This window comes from Strongylocentrotus purpuratus, unplaced genomic scaffold, assembly GCF_000002235.5.
Source record: "Strongylocentrotus purpuratus isolate Spur 01 unplaced genomic scaffold, Spur_5.0 spur5_scaffold_2, whole genome shotgun sequence".
In the NCBI taxonomy this organism is placed as follows: Eukaryota; Metazoa; Echinodermata; class Echinoidea; order Camarodonta; family Strongylocentrotidae; genus Strongylocentrotus; species Strongylocentrotus purpuratus.
In genome coordinates this window covers 13,210,294-13,225,874 of record NW_022145605.1, presented here as the reverse complement: position 1 = coordinate 13,225,874, position 15,581 = coordinate 13,210,294, and the positions used below count along the sequence as shown (strand labels likewise).

General features: G+C 36.8%; 1 protein-coding gene across 1 annotated transcript; it reads left to right on the top strand.

The window, feature by feature from the left end:
* The first annotated feature begins 897 nt into the window (after positions 1–897).
* On the top strand, positions 898–15,492 carry LOC577244 (A-kinase anchor protein 10, mitochondrial). The gene is made up of 11 exons (XM_030991715.1): positions 898–1,022; positions 2,235–2,642; positions 3,199–3,828; positions 4,979–5,077; positions 5,828–5,912; positions 6,388–6,511; positions 7,422–7,558; positions 7,989–8,133; positions 8,641–8,921; positions 9,673–9,814; positions 10,575–15,492. Exons 1-11 carry the CDS (start codon positions 998–1,000, stop codon positions 10,698–10,700), a joined length of 2,202 nt encoding a protein of 733 aa, XP_030847575.1. The 5' UTR covers positions 898–997; the 3' UTR covers positions 10,701–15,492.
* Positions 15,493–15,581: the final 89 nt, after the last annotated feature.

Genomic DNA, 15,581 nt, shown 5'->3' with positions numbered 1-15,581 from the left:
TAAAAGGGGCGCTTCTCGTACCTGAAAAGGGGAACTTACTAGAGATTAAAAAGGCACTTATGAGAATGGAAAATGGACACTTTTTGCAAAGGAAAATGGGAACTTGTCAAAGGAAAAGGGGTACGTGTCAAAATAAAAGGGGCACGTGTCAAAATAAAAGGGGCACTTATCAGGGGTGCAAAGGGGAAGGGGCACTTGTCAAAAAAGGGGCACTTTTCCTATGTAAAAAAGGGGCACTTCTCACAAAGTTAAAGGGGCACTTGTCCCATGTAAAAAGGGGCACTTTGGGGATACTTGAAAAAGTGGGGGGGGGGGGGGAGCACTGTGGCCCTGCCCCCCCCCCGGGGAGCACCGCCTCTGATTACAGATACCACGACCGTTTGATGATTGGTTGATTTTTATTCGCCAAGCTTCCAACATACAAAATATACAAGAATAATTAATCAAAATTATGCCAGCTTGAACAGAATAGCCTACAAAAGCTCGAGAGCTTATTTCCAGTGGGGTCCCCGGCATACATGTACAAAATTAATAATTTAACATACATATATTTACAGACAGATAAGAAAAAACTTATTAAAGATAATAATAAAAACAACATTATTAAACTGATGATTATAGAAATGATAAGTACAAGAAGAAAAAGAAGATGAAAATGGATCGACACATTGACGTAATCGTTCTGTCTTTCACTTATATTTTAAAGCACATTCAATAATTAATTGTTCTCTCTCTCTATCTCATTCTTTTTTTCTCAAGAAATCTGGATAGCTGTAATTGCCAATTTTGTTTACTGCCCCGCCCCTTCTGTTATGTAATAATAACGGCACATTGCACACGTACACAGTACAGCTAGGGCAAATTGTACTGCTTATTGAAATAGCTGGCGCTGTTTATCATCGCAAGAAAAGACGTAATTCGGGATGCAAAGTGTCAGCTAAAACTGCATTAGATTTACTATTTTATACTGGAGATGACAATAAAGTGAATCAACATCATGCCCCTCTTTAAGAGGAAATCGGGTAAGTTTCATTAGTTGTTAGTTTTAGGTAACTTTAACTCTATTAAATGAAATTAAGCTGGAAACATTCTTGCGATTGATAAGTAGCCGGCGAGTATTTGTATTTGGCCCGTTCGCAAGATGTGTGCATTGTCATGATTGTCAGATTGTGTATTGAGTGAGTGTGTGGCCTTGGTCGTTTGAAATTGAATGGTGCATATTTATAAATGCTCTGTGCAATGAATAGTATCACTATCCGTGTATATTTATGTGAAGCCATTAATGCATTGTCTGAATTTCAATTACTTGAAGATTTTTTGTAGGATTCAGGAATATGCCATGTCTACTAATTCTGAGAATGAGGAATGACCGCATAAACGAGGATATCCTCGTAAACACTGACAAATTGCGTCCTTAAAAATAAGGATCATCCTCATTTTTGCGGATATTATTTGTCCTCAGCGCTCTGTCGGTTTCGCGGGTTCCCGAATCACGTGCTGGTGATGCGAAAAACTGATTCCGCGTAAGAAAATAACCCCAGTTCACCGTCGACTTTTATGGGTTGTCCGTTTTCCCGATGATTTAACGCTCATAACGTGAAAGTCTCTGTACAAACTCAATGTAAAATGCATCAAGAAAATCATAGCGGAATCCGTTTTTCGCATAGCCAACGCGGATTGGAAATATGAAACGTCTGGGAAAATGAGAACGCGTCCGTCCGCTTTTACGAAGACGGTCCTCGTTTATGCTGACGATCCTCATTCTCGGACCAGCGGCCTCTACTGTTAATAAGCCAAATTGATCATGTCCGTGTCTTTGTCTTTCTGGTCATGTCAATGGATGTCTATCGTTAATTTTTTTACCTTGTCAATGCCAATAAATCATGCAACATAATTTTATTATCTGCTGGAGGGATGCAAATTTCACCCTGATTTATACATGTACAAACTACAAAGCATCTATATAATGTCAGGAGAACAGATGCTATAGCGGCTATACAAATGTACTTAAACAAGTTAACTTTTGTAATTATTCATGTCTGCTAGTGCTATGTGAATTGTGATAAAATCATTATTTACAGAACTTATGTTGTATTCTGTATATTTTCAGGTGTCAAAGAAATGTTGAAACTCACTAGGTATGCATCCATTTGCCATACAAATTTCTGTACAAATTGAATTGAAACAAAGTACTTGTATAATCATAGACCTGCATTTTCATTGTGGCTTTCCAGTTGTAGAAAAAAAAGTGCAGCAGCCGACAGCTGTACGACAGACGTCACAGCATGGATCTCCACCAGGAAAGACAACCCAGCAGCAACAGAGAGGGCAGCAACAGCAGCATCCGCAGCAACAGCAGCATCCGCAGCAACTCAAGAACAGCCCTCAGCATGCTGGTCATAGATCACCAAACTCCAATCAGTCTGGCCAGCCTGGCCCTAGACCTGGTCCTAGACCTGGTCCTAGACCGGGTCCACCTGGCCCAAGACCTGGTCTTCCTGATGGAGATTCCAGGAGAGTGGAGAGGATCGATGATGGCACAGCTGCCATGGCTGCAAGCAAGAACCTCAGAGATAGTCGGATGGCAGCAGGTGCCCAGTTCAGCAATGACGAGAGTGATGCATTAGGAGATTTGGGCAAAGGTGAGAAGCAGACATATCCCCTCCCCTGACAAGAGTAGACGTAGTTTCCTAAGTTTTAACTATGGCCCTCTCAAGACTCAAATTGTAAATGCAAACTAACCCCCCCCCCCCCCACCCCCAAGGAAAACAATACAAAACAAAAAAATTATAATGAAGGTCCATGCAAACAGACTTTAAAAGCATTAGTCTGGAGTTCTTAAAAGAAGAAAAAAACATTGAAGGAACTCATTCCTACAAGGTACATGGTCCTATTCACTCCAACTGGGTGAAGAATGACAAATGTTGGTTTTAAAATGTCTTGCCAGAGAACATAAATTTTGAGCTGAGGCTTGGACCCATGACCTTTGCATGTCCAGTGACAGTCAGTGTTTAAACCACTGCGACACCTTGACATGACATGTCTGTGGCTACATGAGAAAATAATTGTTTATCTCCTTTGTAATGTAATTTGGGGGTGATCTTTTTAGACTGCTGTAAAAGAAAGTGACCTATTACGATGCAGTGATTACCAGTGATCATTGAAACCTATGCTCTTTTCATCTTGTCATGTTCCAAGGGGTTGGTAAGCTGGAGACGACAGACCAGCCCGTCAATCGATCCCGTCTATGTAAGAGCTTGAACGAAGCCCTGCACGATAACGGAGCCCTGCCCTACTTCATTCAATACATGGCGTCCTGTGACAGGAAACAACTCGTCCAGTTCTGGCTAGCGGCAGAGAGCTTCAGCAATGCCTCTTGGTCCAAAATGAGAAACGACTCGATGATCATGGGGGATTCCTCGGTTGCTGGAAACCATATAACAACAACAATACCAGAGGATCGATCAGAGAATGTGGATCAAACTCGGAGCAAAGAAACAAACTCGTCTGTGATTAATAGCAAAGAGACAATGTGTAATTCGAGTGAACCGTCACCGGGAAGCGGTTTAACGAAAACGAAAAATAACAATATTGACTTGCCAAATGTGGATGAAAGTTATTCATCTAGTAAAGACACAAGAGTTGCAGTGGAGCCCCCTGTATCTGTGCAGAAGGAGAGTGAATCACCAAGTAGATCTCCTCAAAAGACTCACACGAGGGCGATGTCCGATTCAGCTGTAGGTGTCGGCAAGATGTTTGGTAGTGGTGCCAGTTTCCAGCCAGGTCATCAGAGACATAACTCGTGGAAAGAAGTGGACCCAAGAACGGGTAATTTCTAAATGCTCTGCATGAGTTATTTTGTTTTATCATTGCCTGGAGTGAATTATCTTTTGAGATGGAATTTGTATGATTAAAGATCACATTGTTTCTTGTAAAACATATTCAAATTATTATCTGCATTTAAAGATGGCATCCTCAAAGGAGAATGAAACTGGTAAGTATAAAATACACAGACAGGAGTCTCGGTTACTGGGTGGCACTACATCGGTACAGCATTCAATGGGTTTGGATTATGAGTTCAATTTCCTTGGGTGTGATATGTATATGTGCTCACGATAGGTATGAGGTACATGTACATGTACATGTACCAGAATTAATGTGTTGTGTGGGTAAAATAATGGGAGCCATTGAACAAATGATTTTTGAATACTTGTATATAACCATGCTGGAAAGCCTTTACATACTCTGATAAGATAAGCATAGAAGGATAAATATAGAACGATAGATATACTTTTGCTGAAAAATGAATCTTACCGGCTGAGTGTCCAATTTAAGCATAAATACAGAAGATTTGGTTAAGTTTGATTCAGTTTAATGCTCTTAAATCTATGTATTTTTTAATATTTAAGTGAGAGTTATGTTTCTTACCGTTCTTTCTGTCCACATCACTTTGGAATTTTTTTTATCTGAAAACGCTAAATGTCAATACGATCAACCAACATTTCTAGGAATGACACCAAATCCTTTTGTCTATACATTTCTTATGAATATTATTTGTGTTTATATATATTCATGAAAAAATTGCATCAAATTTAAATTACCGGTAGTGTATTTGTATGCTTAAAAGCAATTATATCTTTAGTTCAGTATACATGTAGATACCTTCATAATTCATTTGTTTTCAGATAATCCAATCTGACTATCTTAAATTTATTCATGTGGTACATGTAGCTGGTAGTAAATCATATTTTTAATGTGTTCAGTTCTATTGAGTAAAGCAAATACAATGAATGCCCAATTTTTGACTGGGGAAGGCTGATATAAAAAAATAATTTGCAAATCCTGACATTCTTTACATGTAGGTTGGATTGTTTTCTACTATAAAAGCTTTACATGATAGATTGATAAACTAATGCTAAATTCTCAGGTGAAGAAATAATTACTTATTCCAAAGTACACTGATTTGTTTCATCTATAGCGGTGGAGAGAGATGCCATTAACATATACACCAGGTACATCTGTAAAGATGCCACAGCACCCATCGGGGTACCCGAACATATTAGAATAGATATTATAGGTAAGTTCTACTGAATTTTATGGTTCTCAGTGTTCCATTAAAGCCTATCTGCACTAGTTTGGCCAGGAGGGATTAGACCGCCCTCTTGGTCACTGACAGGTGGTTATCCCATCAAATCAGCTCTCAATTAACATAAGAAAAAGGGGACCTTAACATAAGAAAAAGGGGACCATAGGGGATCAATGGGTATCGCTTAGGCATTGTTGGTTGTATAGAGGGCACAAGTAGCTACAAGTAGTAGTCCTGCTTTAAAGTTATTTAATATACCGGTACCCTATGCTCCAGGCTATAATTCATTACTGATATGGTTGGGGCAAGGTATAATGATCCGTCTGGGGTTAACAATTCAGAAGAATTCAGCCAGTGTTGGAGCAATTATTGCCAGAACACATGTGTTTTATAACCGCTCCTTAACAGTTTTATGTTTTGGTTGAGTTGTACAAATAAGTTTGAATTTATTCATTAATTTTTTTTGAAGAATATATGCTGGGAAGTATTTTGATTTACTGTACACATTCTTTTGTTTACCAGCATGCAAGAAATATTAAAGAAAATTCTCACTTTTGGTATTTTTGAGTACTTTGCTGCCCACAGCTGTCCAGATTTGAAATGGTATTATTAAAAGCTTTGATTGCTTAGATCTTGAAAATTATAGTGTGAAGATAATTCAATGTAGCATGATATTTTAGAAGATAAACTTTCAGTTCAAAGAGTTGTGATTTCATTGTTCTTTTTTTGTTTCTTTTCCAGCCAAGATTTGTCCCAAAGATGGCCAGTTTGATCCAGACAGTTTCAAAGCGGCCCAGAACTATGCATTCAGTGTTATGGAGAAGCAGTGAGTATACAATTCAGTATGAGTATTAGCCTTTGAGTTATGAAGATAAAAAGTGTTACGTTAATGTTTTTAACACCTATTTATTGTATGTCCTGTTCTGTATACCAGTACTGCTCTTTTCTTTGTTCTGAATATTAAATACATGTTCCTCAATTATAGTTTAGATTCACTGATTGATATTCCCTGTATCACAAATACTCTTTACCTCAAAACCTTCAAAACACATGCATTAACCCTATACAGGAAATTGGTAGTTACTATAGAAGGTGTTCTTTTGTAAGTTAATTATGCGTGACCTATGCAATGATTGAAATTTCTAATACTGAAATATATTTTTCTTTTCAATTGGACAAATGGAAAAACATGTAAATCCATGCCAGATGTTCTTTAGTTCATGTGTGAAATGTACAAACTGACATAATTTCTTCAACTTGTTTACCCCAAACATGATGTTTTTTATTCATTTTTTGTTCAGATATTTCCAGTCATTCCTGATGAGTGAATTCCATTGTAAATATCAGATAGATGTACTAACAAGTGGGCGTGTCTACCTGGCAGACATACTCTACAACGATGTAGCCACCTTCTACTTCATGGAGGTAACTCACTTCAGTCTCCCCTAAAACAATATTGAATATAATGAACATGATAATGAAATAATACATATAATAATGAAATGGAAATAAGAATGATAGCTTAATTCATATAATGCTTTTCCTCAGTATACAAAATGCTGATTTTTAGCATAGTTACTCTGATGAGAAGCTCGGACATTCAAGGACTTTCTGTCCCATGGTTCACTCATTTTCCATTTTCTTCACCTGGCTAGAGAGTGGCAAATGTAGATTAACGTTTTGCCTAAGGCAGGTATTCAAACCCAGTGCCATGTAGATGGGGGGGGGGGGGGGGGGGGGGGCTACATGCATCCTCTGGCTGTAATCTGCATATAAAAACCTTGTACCGGTACTCACTCTCTTACCAAATTTTACTTTAGTTAAAGAATGTTAGTTCTGACACCGATTCCATATAACCTTTGCTCGTTTTCCTAGATAGAATCCGAGTCCCAGATAAACGTGTATAAACACACCACATAATCACTCGACTGAAACATTCACACATCACTCTCCTACCAAATTTCACTTTGGTTAAAGAATGTTAGGTCTGACAGTTACATGCATCCTCTGGCTATAATTTGCATATACAAACCTTGTACTCCCTCTCCTACTAAATTTCACTTTGGTTGAAGAATGTTAGATCTGATGATAATTCCATTTGCTCGTTTTGCATTTATATACAGGGATGCCAGCTTTCAGGCCCTGGCGAATTATTTTCAGACCATAGTTTAGGCTTTTTTGTGTACAAAATAGCTCATTCTAGGTGATTTCCAGGCCCTCTGATCAATTCTAACTGGCATCCCGGTATATAGCCCTGAGTCCCAGAGAAATGTATAAATACACCACATAATCACTCATCTGAAACATGATTCTCACATCATTCATGTCCTTGTAGTACCTGGAGCAAGAGAATGCCGTCCATCTGCTGCAGTTCTGGTTGGCCGGAGAGAACTTTCAGCAGCATTTGTTATCGCAGCAAGGGCAGTACGACCCTATGGAGGCTCAGAATGATGCTATGGTGCTCTATGAAAAGTAAGCTTGTCATGTCACATCGTATCACTTTAGATCTGTAGGTTATGATTATATAATGTAAGAAATCTCACTAAATTAATGGATCAATTGTTTTATTGAAGTCCATGTATAGATTATTTCACACCCAAACTTTGTCAGATTTCTTTGGTCTTAGTTGATTAATAGCTCAATACAGTGTTTTTTACTCTCAATTTGAAACAATGATCGGTAAATATATTTGACATCTTGCCTAGGAGGAATATTCCACATATGACCAATGTTCCTTTCAGATTTCACACTAAAATTTGTTTGAAATGGTAGATAAAGTATCTACATGATGGCTCAAGCCTCTTTTGATAAATTTTGAACAATTCAGGCCATTCTTAATAACATGTTTCATCCCATCATCCCAATTTTTGTACTTACTCTAACCAAACATTATCTTTAACAGGTATTTTTCATTACAAGCTACCAGCCCTCTAGGCTTCGATGATAAGATCCGATTCGAGGTGGAGAGTAATATATGTCGGGAAGGTGGACCGCTACCATCATGCTTCTCTGCACCCATGAGACAAACCTATACTACACTAGAAACAGTGAGTATTCATAAACCCCAATGCATTAAATAATGAAGCAATATTCCCTTTTAAATATTTAGTGATAGTTTATGGGGCTGGGGAAAAAGAGGAATGGAAATAACATGGGGAACATTGAGATTGAGAAAGAGAAGGTGAATGGGAGAGAGGGAGAGAGAGAGGGGGGGGGGGGGGGGGAGAGAGAGAGAGAGTGGAGAGGTGGGATAGGAAGAATATCTGGAAGATGAGGGGGTAGTGGGAGTTGGGAGGTAGGTTGATATTTTGGAAGTGAGTAGGATAAGAAGAAGAAGAGAGAGGGAGAGTGCGTGGCACACACAGATGTTAAAAAGATTAGGGAGAGGTTCAGAGACAGAGACACAAATGTAGAGTTCCATTATATTATTTTTTTTAGTCTCTTATATCCCAGCTTTGTCTACAATTGATGATTAATTTTGGGTTGCGCTTTCATGAGGCCCAAGAAAGGTCAATTAAACTTTGCATACACTCTAATCTTTGAAATATTTCTAGATGCATTTTCCTGGGTTCCTGCGCACCGATCTCTACTACAAGTTCCTCAACGAGCTCATCAGCAACATCAAGAATGAGCAAGGGTCTATGGCTGCTGCGGCAGGGTCTGTTGCCACAGCCCTGGAAGACGATCAGTCGTCCGTCTCCTCTGAGCCCGCTACCAAGGGGATGCGCAACACCCTGCTGGCTGAGGGCAATGTGGTCAAGCTCTTTGACGGGGATCTTAATATCGACCAGATGAAGTTTGATCCAGACTCTCTCTGGCAGAGACCTCAAGCAGGGTGAGATAGATTATTTGATTTGATATGATTTTATTTATTTATTTCTGGTTGATTTTCTTTTTCTTTTGCAGTTTTACAAATATACATCTTTGCAAATTTTACACATGGTAAAAGAATATATGTAGAATAAAATAAGGCTGGCTGTAAGTAATCGAAAATATCAAACAGATTATGTCAGATTGATCAAACACACCACTGGCCATGTGTACTAATGATGCTCTTGTCCTTAGTCCTAAATGTAACCCTAAGACTAAACTTTATTTTTGAACTAACTCGTAATCTAACCCTAAGACTGAACTCAATAACACTAAACATTATTCCAATTGTAACTACACCTATCCCTACACCTAAACTTAAACCCAACTTTAAGCATAACCCTTATGCTAGATATTTGGGTAGGACCTGTTTTGGATAGGACCATTGGGATTTGTGACCAGTGAGATTACAACTATATATATATATAGATACACTGTAAATATACATGCATTTTTACTCTTTTTGTATTTTTTTAAAGTAATTTCGGTGAGCAAATTATTCATATATTGATGACACTCATGGCGGAGTTTGTTGTCATGATAATTTTCAAGTTAGTCAAGCTACTGATCTAGAGTTGTGTAAAACAGGATCATACATTGACACTGCTACAGGTCATAAGTAGCGGAAAGCCTCCGTTGTCTAGGGGGGAAAATGCCACTCTTTCCAACTGGTTAAGTTTTGTATCTATCTTGCTCATCCTATTTTTCTTCTTCAGGAATACCGGTATGATGTTTGGCAAGATGGATCATCTAGGTCAGTTTGTACCTGAATATGAACCGGATCCAGAATCACTTCTGAAGAGAAACTTGTCTACTAAATTCTCTCTCAAGAAATTTGTCACCAAAGAGGAAGATAAGGTGGGTTGTGTTACGTTCTTGAAATACTTTTATTGAAACAATAGAGAAGGATATTATTCTTGAATTTGGGTTTATTTCTGTATGCCTTGAGCTGTCTGTATATTTTTAGTAGGGGGTGGTTGCAAAAATGTCTGGATGTTTTAACTCTTGCACAATAAAACGGATGGAAAGAGCACGCTGCCTAGTTTTGATTAGATTATAAAGAATCAATTCTATTTCAAGCATGTCTGTGTGAATACTAAAATCCATGTTGCTGATTTTCAGTGTACTACCTAATTTCAGGTCTTGCCACCTCGCTATCGTTATTTTTTTACAGGCATTATATCATGCAGCACATGTAGGGCTCAAATATTTCTTGGCTTTATTCCATGCTGGCTAGGCAAAATCAACATGTGTCTGTGTAAAATGATCCCAGGGTAATTAATTGTTCAATTTCCATAGATTCATTTAGATTTATCTAGCTTTATGGGGAATGTCTTTATGTGTTGCTTTAAAAGAATAGATGTTGTATTGCCCTTTGCGACCGACCCAAACATTTTGAAATCTAGGGTCGGCTTTATAAAAAGTAAAGTTTAAAAAAAAAAAAAAAGTGTTTAATGCAATTAAACTGAGAATATCAGCCCAGGAGGGGAAAAAAAAGATTTCCGACTGACCGACCCATGTTTTGGCACCTAAAGGGCAATACAACATTTTTTTTTTAGGCCTAATAAGGAGATCAACCATAGTGAGTGAAAGATATTTTTTGTATTTTTGTTTTCAGAGTAAAGAAGAGATGGCTCTGAAGATAGCCCAGATGATCATCAACGATGTCAACATGCAAACCCAGGGATTAGCAGGAGAGGATATACCGTCCCCTACTGCAGCTAAACCACCACAGGGATTATAGCACAGGATACCATACTTATCTCATCAGAAAAGATGATTAAAGGGCCAGTCCCCCAGTGACTGATAATGATAATGATAACTGCAAATGATTCCCGAAAGATTCTTGAAGGTATTTGATATTGGATGAAGTAATGCCTCTGATGTGAAAAAATAGGTGCTGAAGTCTAAGTAGCGTAAATCATAGTGTATGGAGAGATATTGTTGTGATGCATGCATACATGCGATCAGGGTCATTGGTCAAATTTGTGACTTTGTGCATTTCCTTCCAATATATAATCTCTATGGGAGGGAACTATATGGAGCTCTATGAAATGACTAGACTAATCAGGAAAATATTTGGTGACGTAATTATCTCTCTCAACGAGGTTTGGAGTAAATAAATGAGATAGGACCTGCAACACCGATAGCCATTACATTTTTGGTGTAAAACTTCAGGAGGCTGATTTGAGAAAAGTTTATAGTTGAAGTTATCATTATCATTATTGGTCGAATGGGACCAGTCACAAAGTTTTGCATGGTGTTTGTAAGGTGTTCAAAGTTGGTGTGTATCATTTTAATATATAGGACAATTTGATTCTCTTGCCAAATGAATACAACTTGTTAGCATCTAGATGGATATATATGTATGTTGACTTCAGTTCAGTTGTATGAAGTGTTGCAGCTTGTAGTGATAGATCGATCAAGATTTGAGAGTCACATGACAGTGTCATCTGTCTCTTGATGGATACCTTTATACCTGGACCAGTTTCACAAAGCCGTTTTCAATGACAAATGACAAAAATCAGTGACAAATCTGCTGATAACCAATCAGAAACAAAGATTTCACTAGCTTATAACAAAAACTGTCATTTGTCATCGATGACAAGTTTTGTGAAATGGGTCCCTGGAAACCTTGGTCAGCATATGATGATCAATAATGATGTGCAAGAGGGTTCAGTCTTGATGACAGCAATTGCATACTGGGTTGTCTCACATTTTCCAATCGTGGAGGTTGTTAACTACTTGTTTAATGCAGCTTGTTAGTGTAGACATAAGCATATACAGGTACCGTATTTGCCGGCGTTAAGGCCGCAATGCCGTATAGAAAGTGACCCTGTTAAAAAGCTTGTCATGTTCTTTCCATTGCATATTATTACATCCCTAATTACAACCATTGTAAGCTTTAATTAGTAGAGAATAGGGACATAAGTTGGGAAAGTGTCTTTTTTGCCTTGCTGGTAATGGTTTTCCATTAGAATTACCCTTCATTTAAAAAAATTTAAATCTTAATGAATTCTTTAATGAATGGAAATAAGAAGGGTCTGCTTAATCACTTGGAAATGGAATTATGTAAAAGCTTTTTTCAAATTATTGTTGGTATTCTTCTGTTCTTCCCTGTTGAATTTTTCACACAGTTGAGCATTAATTGAATATGCCTCATACATACCACATGTATTCACATTGTGTGTAGTTTTCGCATTCAAATCATAACATCAATTATTGTATACAACTGGCTTACAGTCTACAGGCCATTTGAAATATACATTTAGGTAATAGGTCACCATGGCTTAATATTGAAATCAATAGGTACATTATATTCTGAGGAACTGATATATATATCTAGCTTCTAGTATGGTCGTCTGTCCGTCCAAGATTTGAACTCTACATGTGTAACCAATGAGTTTTAAATCACTTTAGGTATATTAGAGGGTGTGCATTGCTATCATTTTTCCATTCGGGTGAAGCTTGTGATAGTTTATATAGTTTGACATTTGAGCACAGCAATCTTCATAAGTTATAGCTCATGAAGAGTTCTATTCAGTGAATGGCATTTCAAGAGGTACTGGTTTACGTAAATTGATTCTAAATTCAATAATTGTGCGTCGATATCAGAACATTCAATCTCATGGAATGAATTTACACAGTTCAAACCACTTTTGTCATTTCGATTGGTGGCTAGCGTTTTGCTGGGATGCACTGGTTGTAATATGTGAACCCTCGAGCTGAAAATAGGCCTGTCACGGCTTGCTGGTGGGGGCCCGATTCTAACTGAAAAGCATGATAGTCTGCCAATGATGGAGTAATTACTGATGTAATCCTTTGTGTTCTTTTGTGTCATATTGGTGTTATTATGTGAAAGATGTGATCAAATCAATGAAAGCAATATTAATTATGTGTTATTATAAGTGGTTGTGTCTACTTTTGTGTGATGTACATACTTCAGGAAGTATTTTATCAAGATTGTGATGACTCTTAGCAGTGATACAAGTATCTGTTGTTTCTCATTACAAGATGTAAATTGTGATTTAAGATCAAACAGGCCTGTTTTAAGTTATAAACAGAATTTATTAGCCATTGTTATATTGTGACAAGGTATTGTGAGTTACTTTTTTTCTTGCTGCTAAATAACTTGAGTAAATAACATATGTTGCTCAGTGGTAGAGCAGTGGTTTCGTAACCAGGAGGTCCTGGGTTCAAAACCAAGTTGATGCGTTAGTGCCCTTTGGTACGGCAGTATTCCTTATTACTAAGTCCCTCACGTAGGAATAAGGCGTCTGTCCCCTGTTTGCTTACATGCTTTCTCGGCAGTCGGGTTAAACCTACCAACCAACCAACCTACATATATAAAAAAAGAAATTGCAGAAGATCATACTTTTATTATGTCTTCAAAACCGTCATTATGGTATGCTTGATACAGCAATATAATTTAGTTGAATAGCCAAAAGCATCAATAGGTCACTTGAAATGGGTTTGTCGCAGTAGTGGGTTTCGACAACCCCAAATTTCCCATCAATGAAGGGGGAAAAAAAAGAAGAAGGGGGGGGGGGGGGAGAAGAAGAGTGAGAGGAACGCCCCAAAATAAGGTTGAAAGTGTTTCAAATTTGCTTACTAGGATTTTTGTTTTTTCAGATTTTTAAATAAGAAAGAGAAAATTGAAAGGTTGGGGGTGGTCGTGGAGGGGTGTTACACTTCCCCTGTAGCAACACCCTTAATCATTATTGTGTGTGCTTAGATTATTGCTGTCAACCATTGCATGACATTGTTACCATTCATTCCATTGTAAACAGTATTGAAATATAAATGTAATGCTAAATAGAGGTATCAAATATAATTTCTTGTGTTATTCCACATTGTATTGTATTCCATCATATTGCTAGTTTTAATTAGAAATAAAAGGTTTTTGTTTTATTTTTTACTGTCTTGTAGTAGAATATCATGTATTTTTACCTCATGAATTTTGGTGAATATTCTTTATTTTTATTAAAGAAATACCTCCAGAAGCTACATGTAGAATAATATGTAGAAATGAAATAGGCAACATTCATTATCACTTAAGGACTTGAGTTCTGTAGATAACAAACATTTAGAATAGTGAAAATGGATTTTTACTTTGCCATGCTCACCTATGCTGCATCTCTGGAATTTCTTTCTTTTTGCAACTTTGAATTTCCCATGCTTGCGTAAACTAGTGTTCATCGTTTTATATTGCCTAGAAATGCTATCCTCCATTATACATGTAGACATTATTTTTATACAGAGGTGCAGCTTATATATTCATGATATACCTGTAAAAGTTTTTATTAAAGTGTACTAAAATTATGTTCTTTACGTTAAGAGCTCAAATGTCTCTACATTATATTCAAAATATGAACTTCAAATATTACTTCTATAAACAGATACTGCAAAATGAAACACTCATAATTAACACAAAAAGGTTTTTGCACAGGATTTATGTTATTCTCCATGGTCTCGGTCTGTTGGCCTATACAATGCCAGGTTAAATTCTTTAAGGTCATTTTATACATTCTTGCTATAACCAAATTATTTTTAAGTGATTGGTACACTTTAAATTCAAAAATGTTATTTGTTCATTGATAGCTGCTTCGTTTTCCCTATTCCTGAAAGTGCATAGGGACTGCATTTATGGTGATATGCATGATATAAATACAGTTTGTTAGTAGTATTATTGTTACTTACTTAAGGTGGGTTCCACTCTATTGGTTGTGAAAGTAATAGGAGTAGTGTATTGATAACACTTATTCAATGAATCAACCCTTTCAATACTATGATTCTCTTTTATGTAGCAAATACCCATATAGGTTAATTTGTGTTCAAAAGAAATACATTGTATTGAATTAGTTTGCATTGAATTCCCTGTCACAGGTTGGGAGCTACTCGAGGAATTTTGAGAATTCCATATTTTTTAGCAATTGATCATAATATAATTATACATTTTGTTTCAAGCCAGGCTTCCGAACATATGGGAAGAGAGAACTATAACTGTGAATGAATAGTAGTGCTATATATATATATAATAATTCTTGTTTGATGAATTTATTTCTGTGCTTATATATTTAAGAAGTTATAGAAGAGATTGTTAAATTTTTTAATAATTATTTTTTGTTGCTGTAAATTAGAAATTTATTGGCGAGACTTAGTCTTTGAATTTTAGATCATTAAAAACATCATTTTTTTCCTGAAGATTTGCAATCTTATTCAAGGTTCATGAAAGCAATCAAGGCTATGTATGGGTGATGATGTAATGTCGAATGATAAAATGTGGAACTCGTCAGTTTACTATTGCTCGATATACCACAGTGATTATGAAATGTCCAATGTATATATCCATGACCATTTTGTCCATTGGAGGTGTTTTATATGTGAAATCTTATGCGATCCAAGACGTTTTTGTATGTGATGTTGAATTATCCCAGCATGATATTGCCAATCACTAATAATACAGGTCAAAGAAATATATGTACTGTACATGTATGGAATATTATCAGAAATATAACATTTTTGAGTATATGTTATCATCTTCTTGTGAATGTTTAATGGCCATTTTTTAATGTGAATCTTCACCGATTATCAGTATAAGAGTTTGTAAGGTGAAATGAGAGTA

Bases quoted from the DNA above. Each gene is read 5' to 3' on its own strand.
- LOC577244 (XM_030991715.1), top strand. From the start codon at position 998: ATGCCCCTCTTTAAGAGGAAATCGG. The intron at 7,559-7,988 runs GTAAGCTTGTCA...TATCTTTAACAG, and splicing joins GCTATGGTGCTCTATGAAAA to GTATTTTTCATTACAAGCTA. The intron at 8,134-8,640 runs GTGAGTATTCAT...AAATATTTCTAG, and splicing joins CCTATACTACACTAGAAACA to ATGCATTTTCCTGGGTTCCT.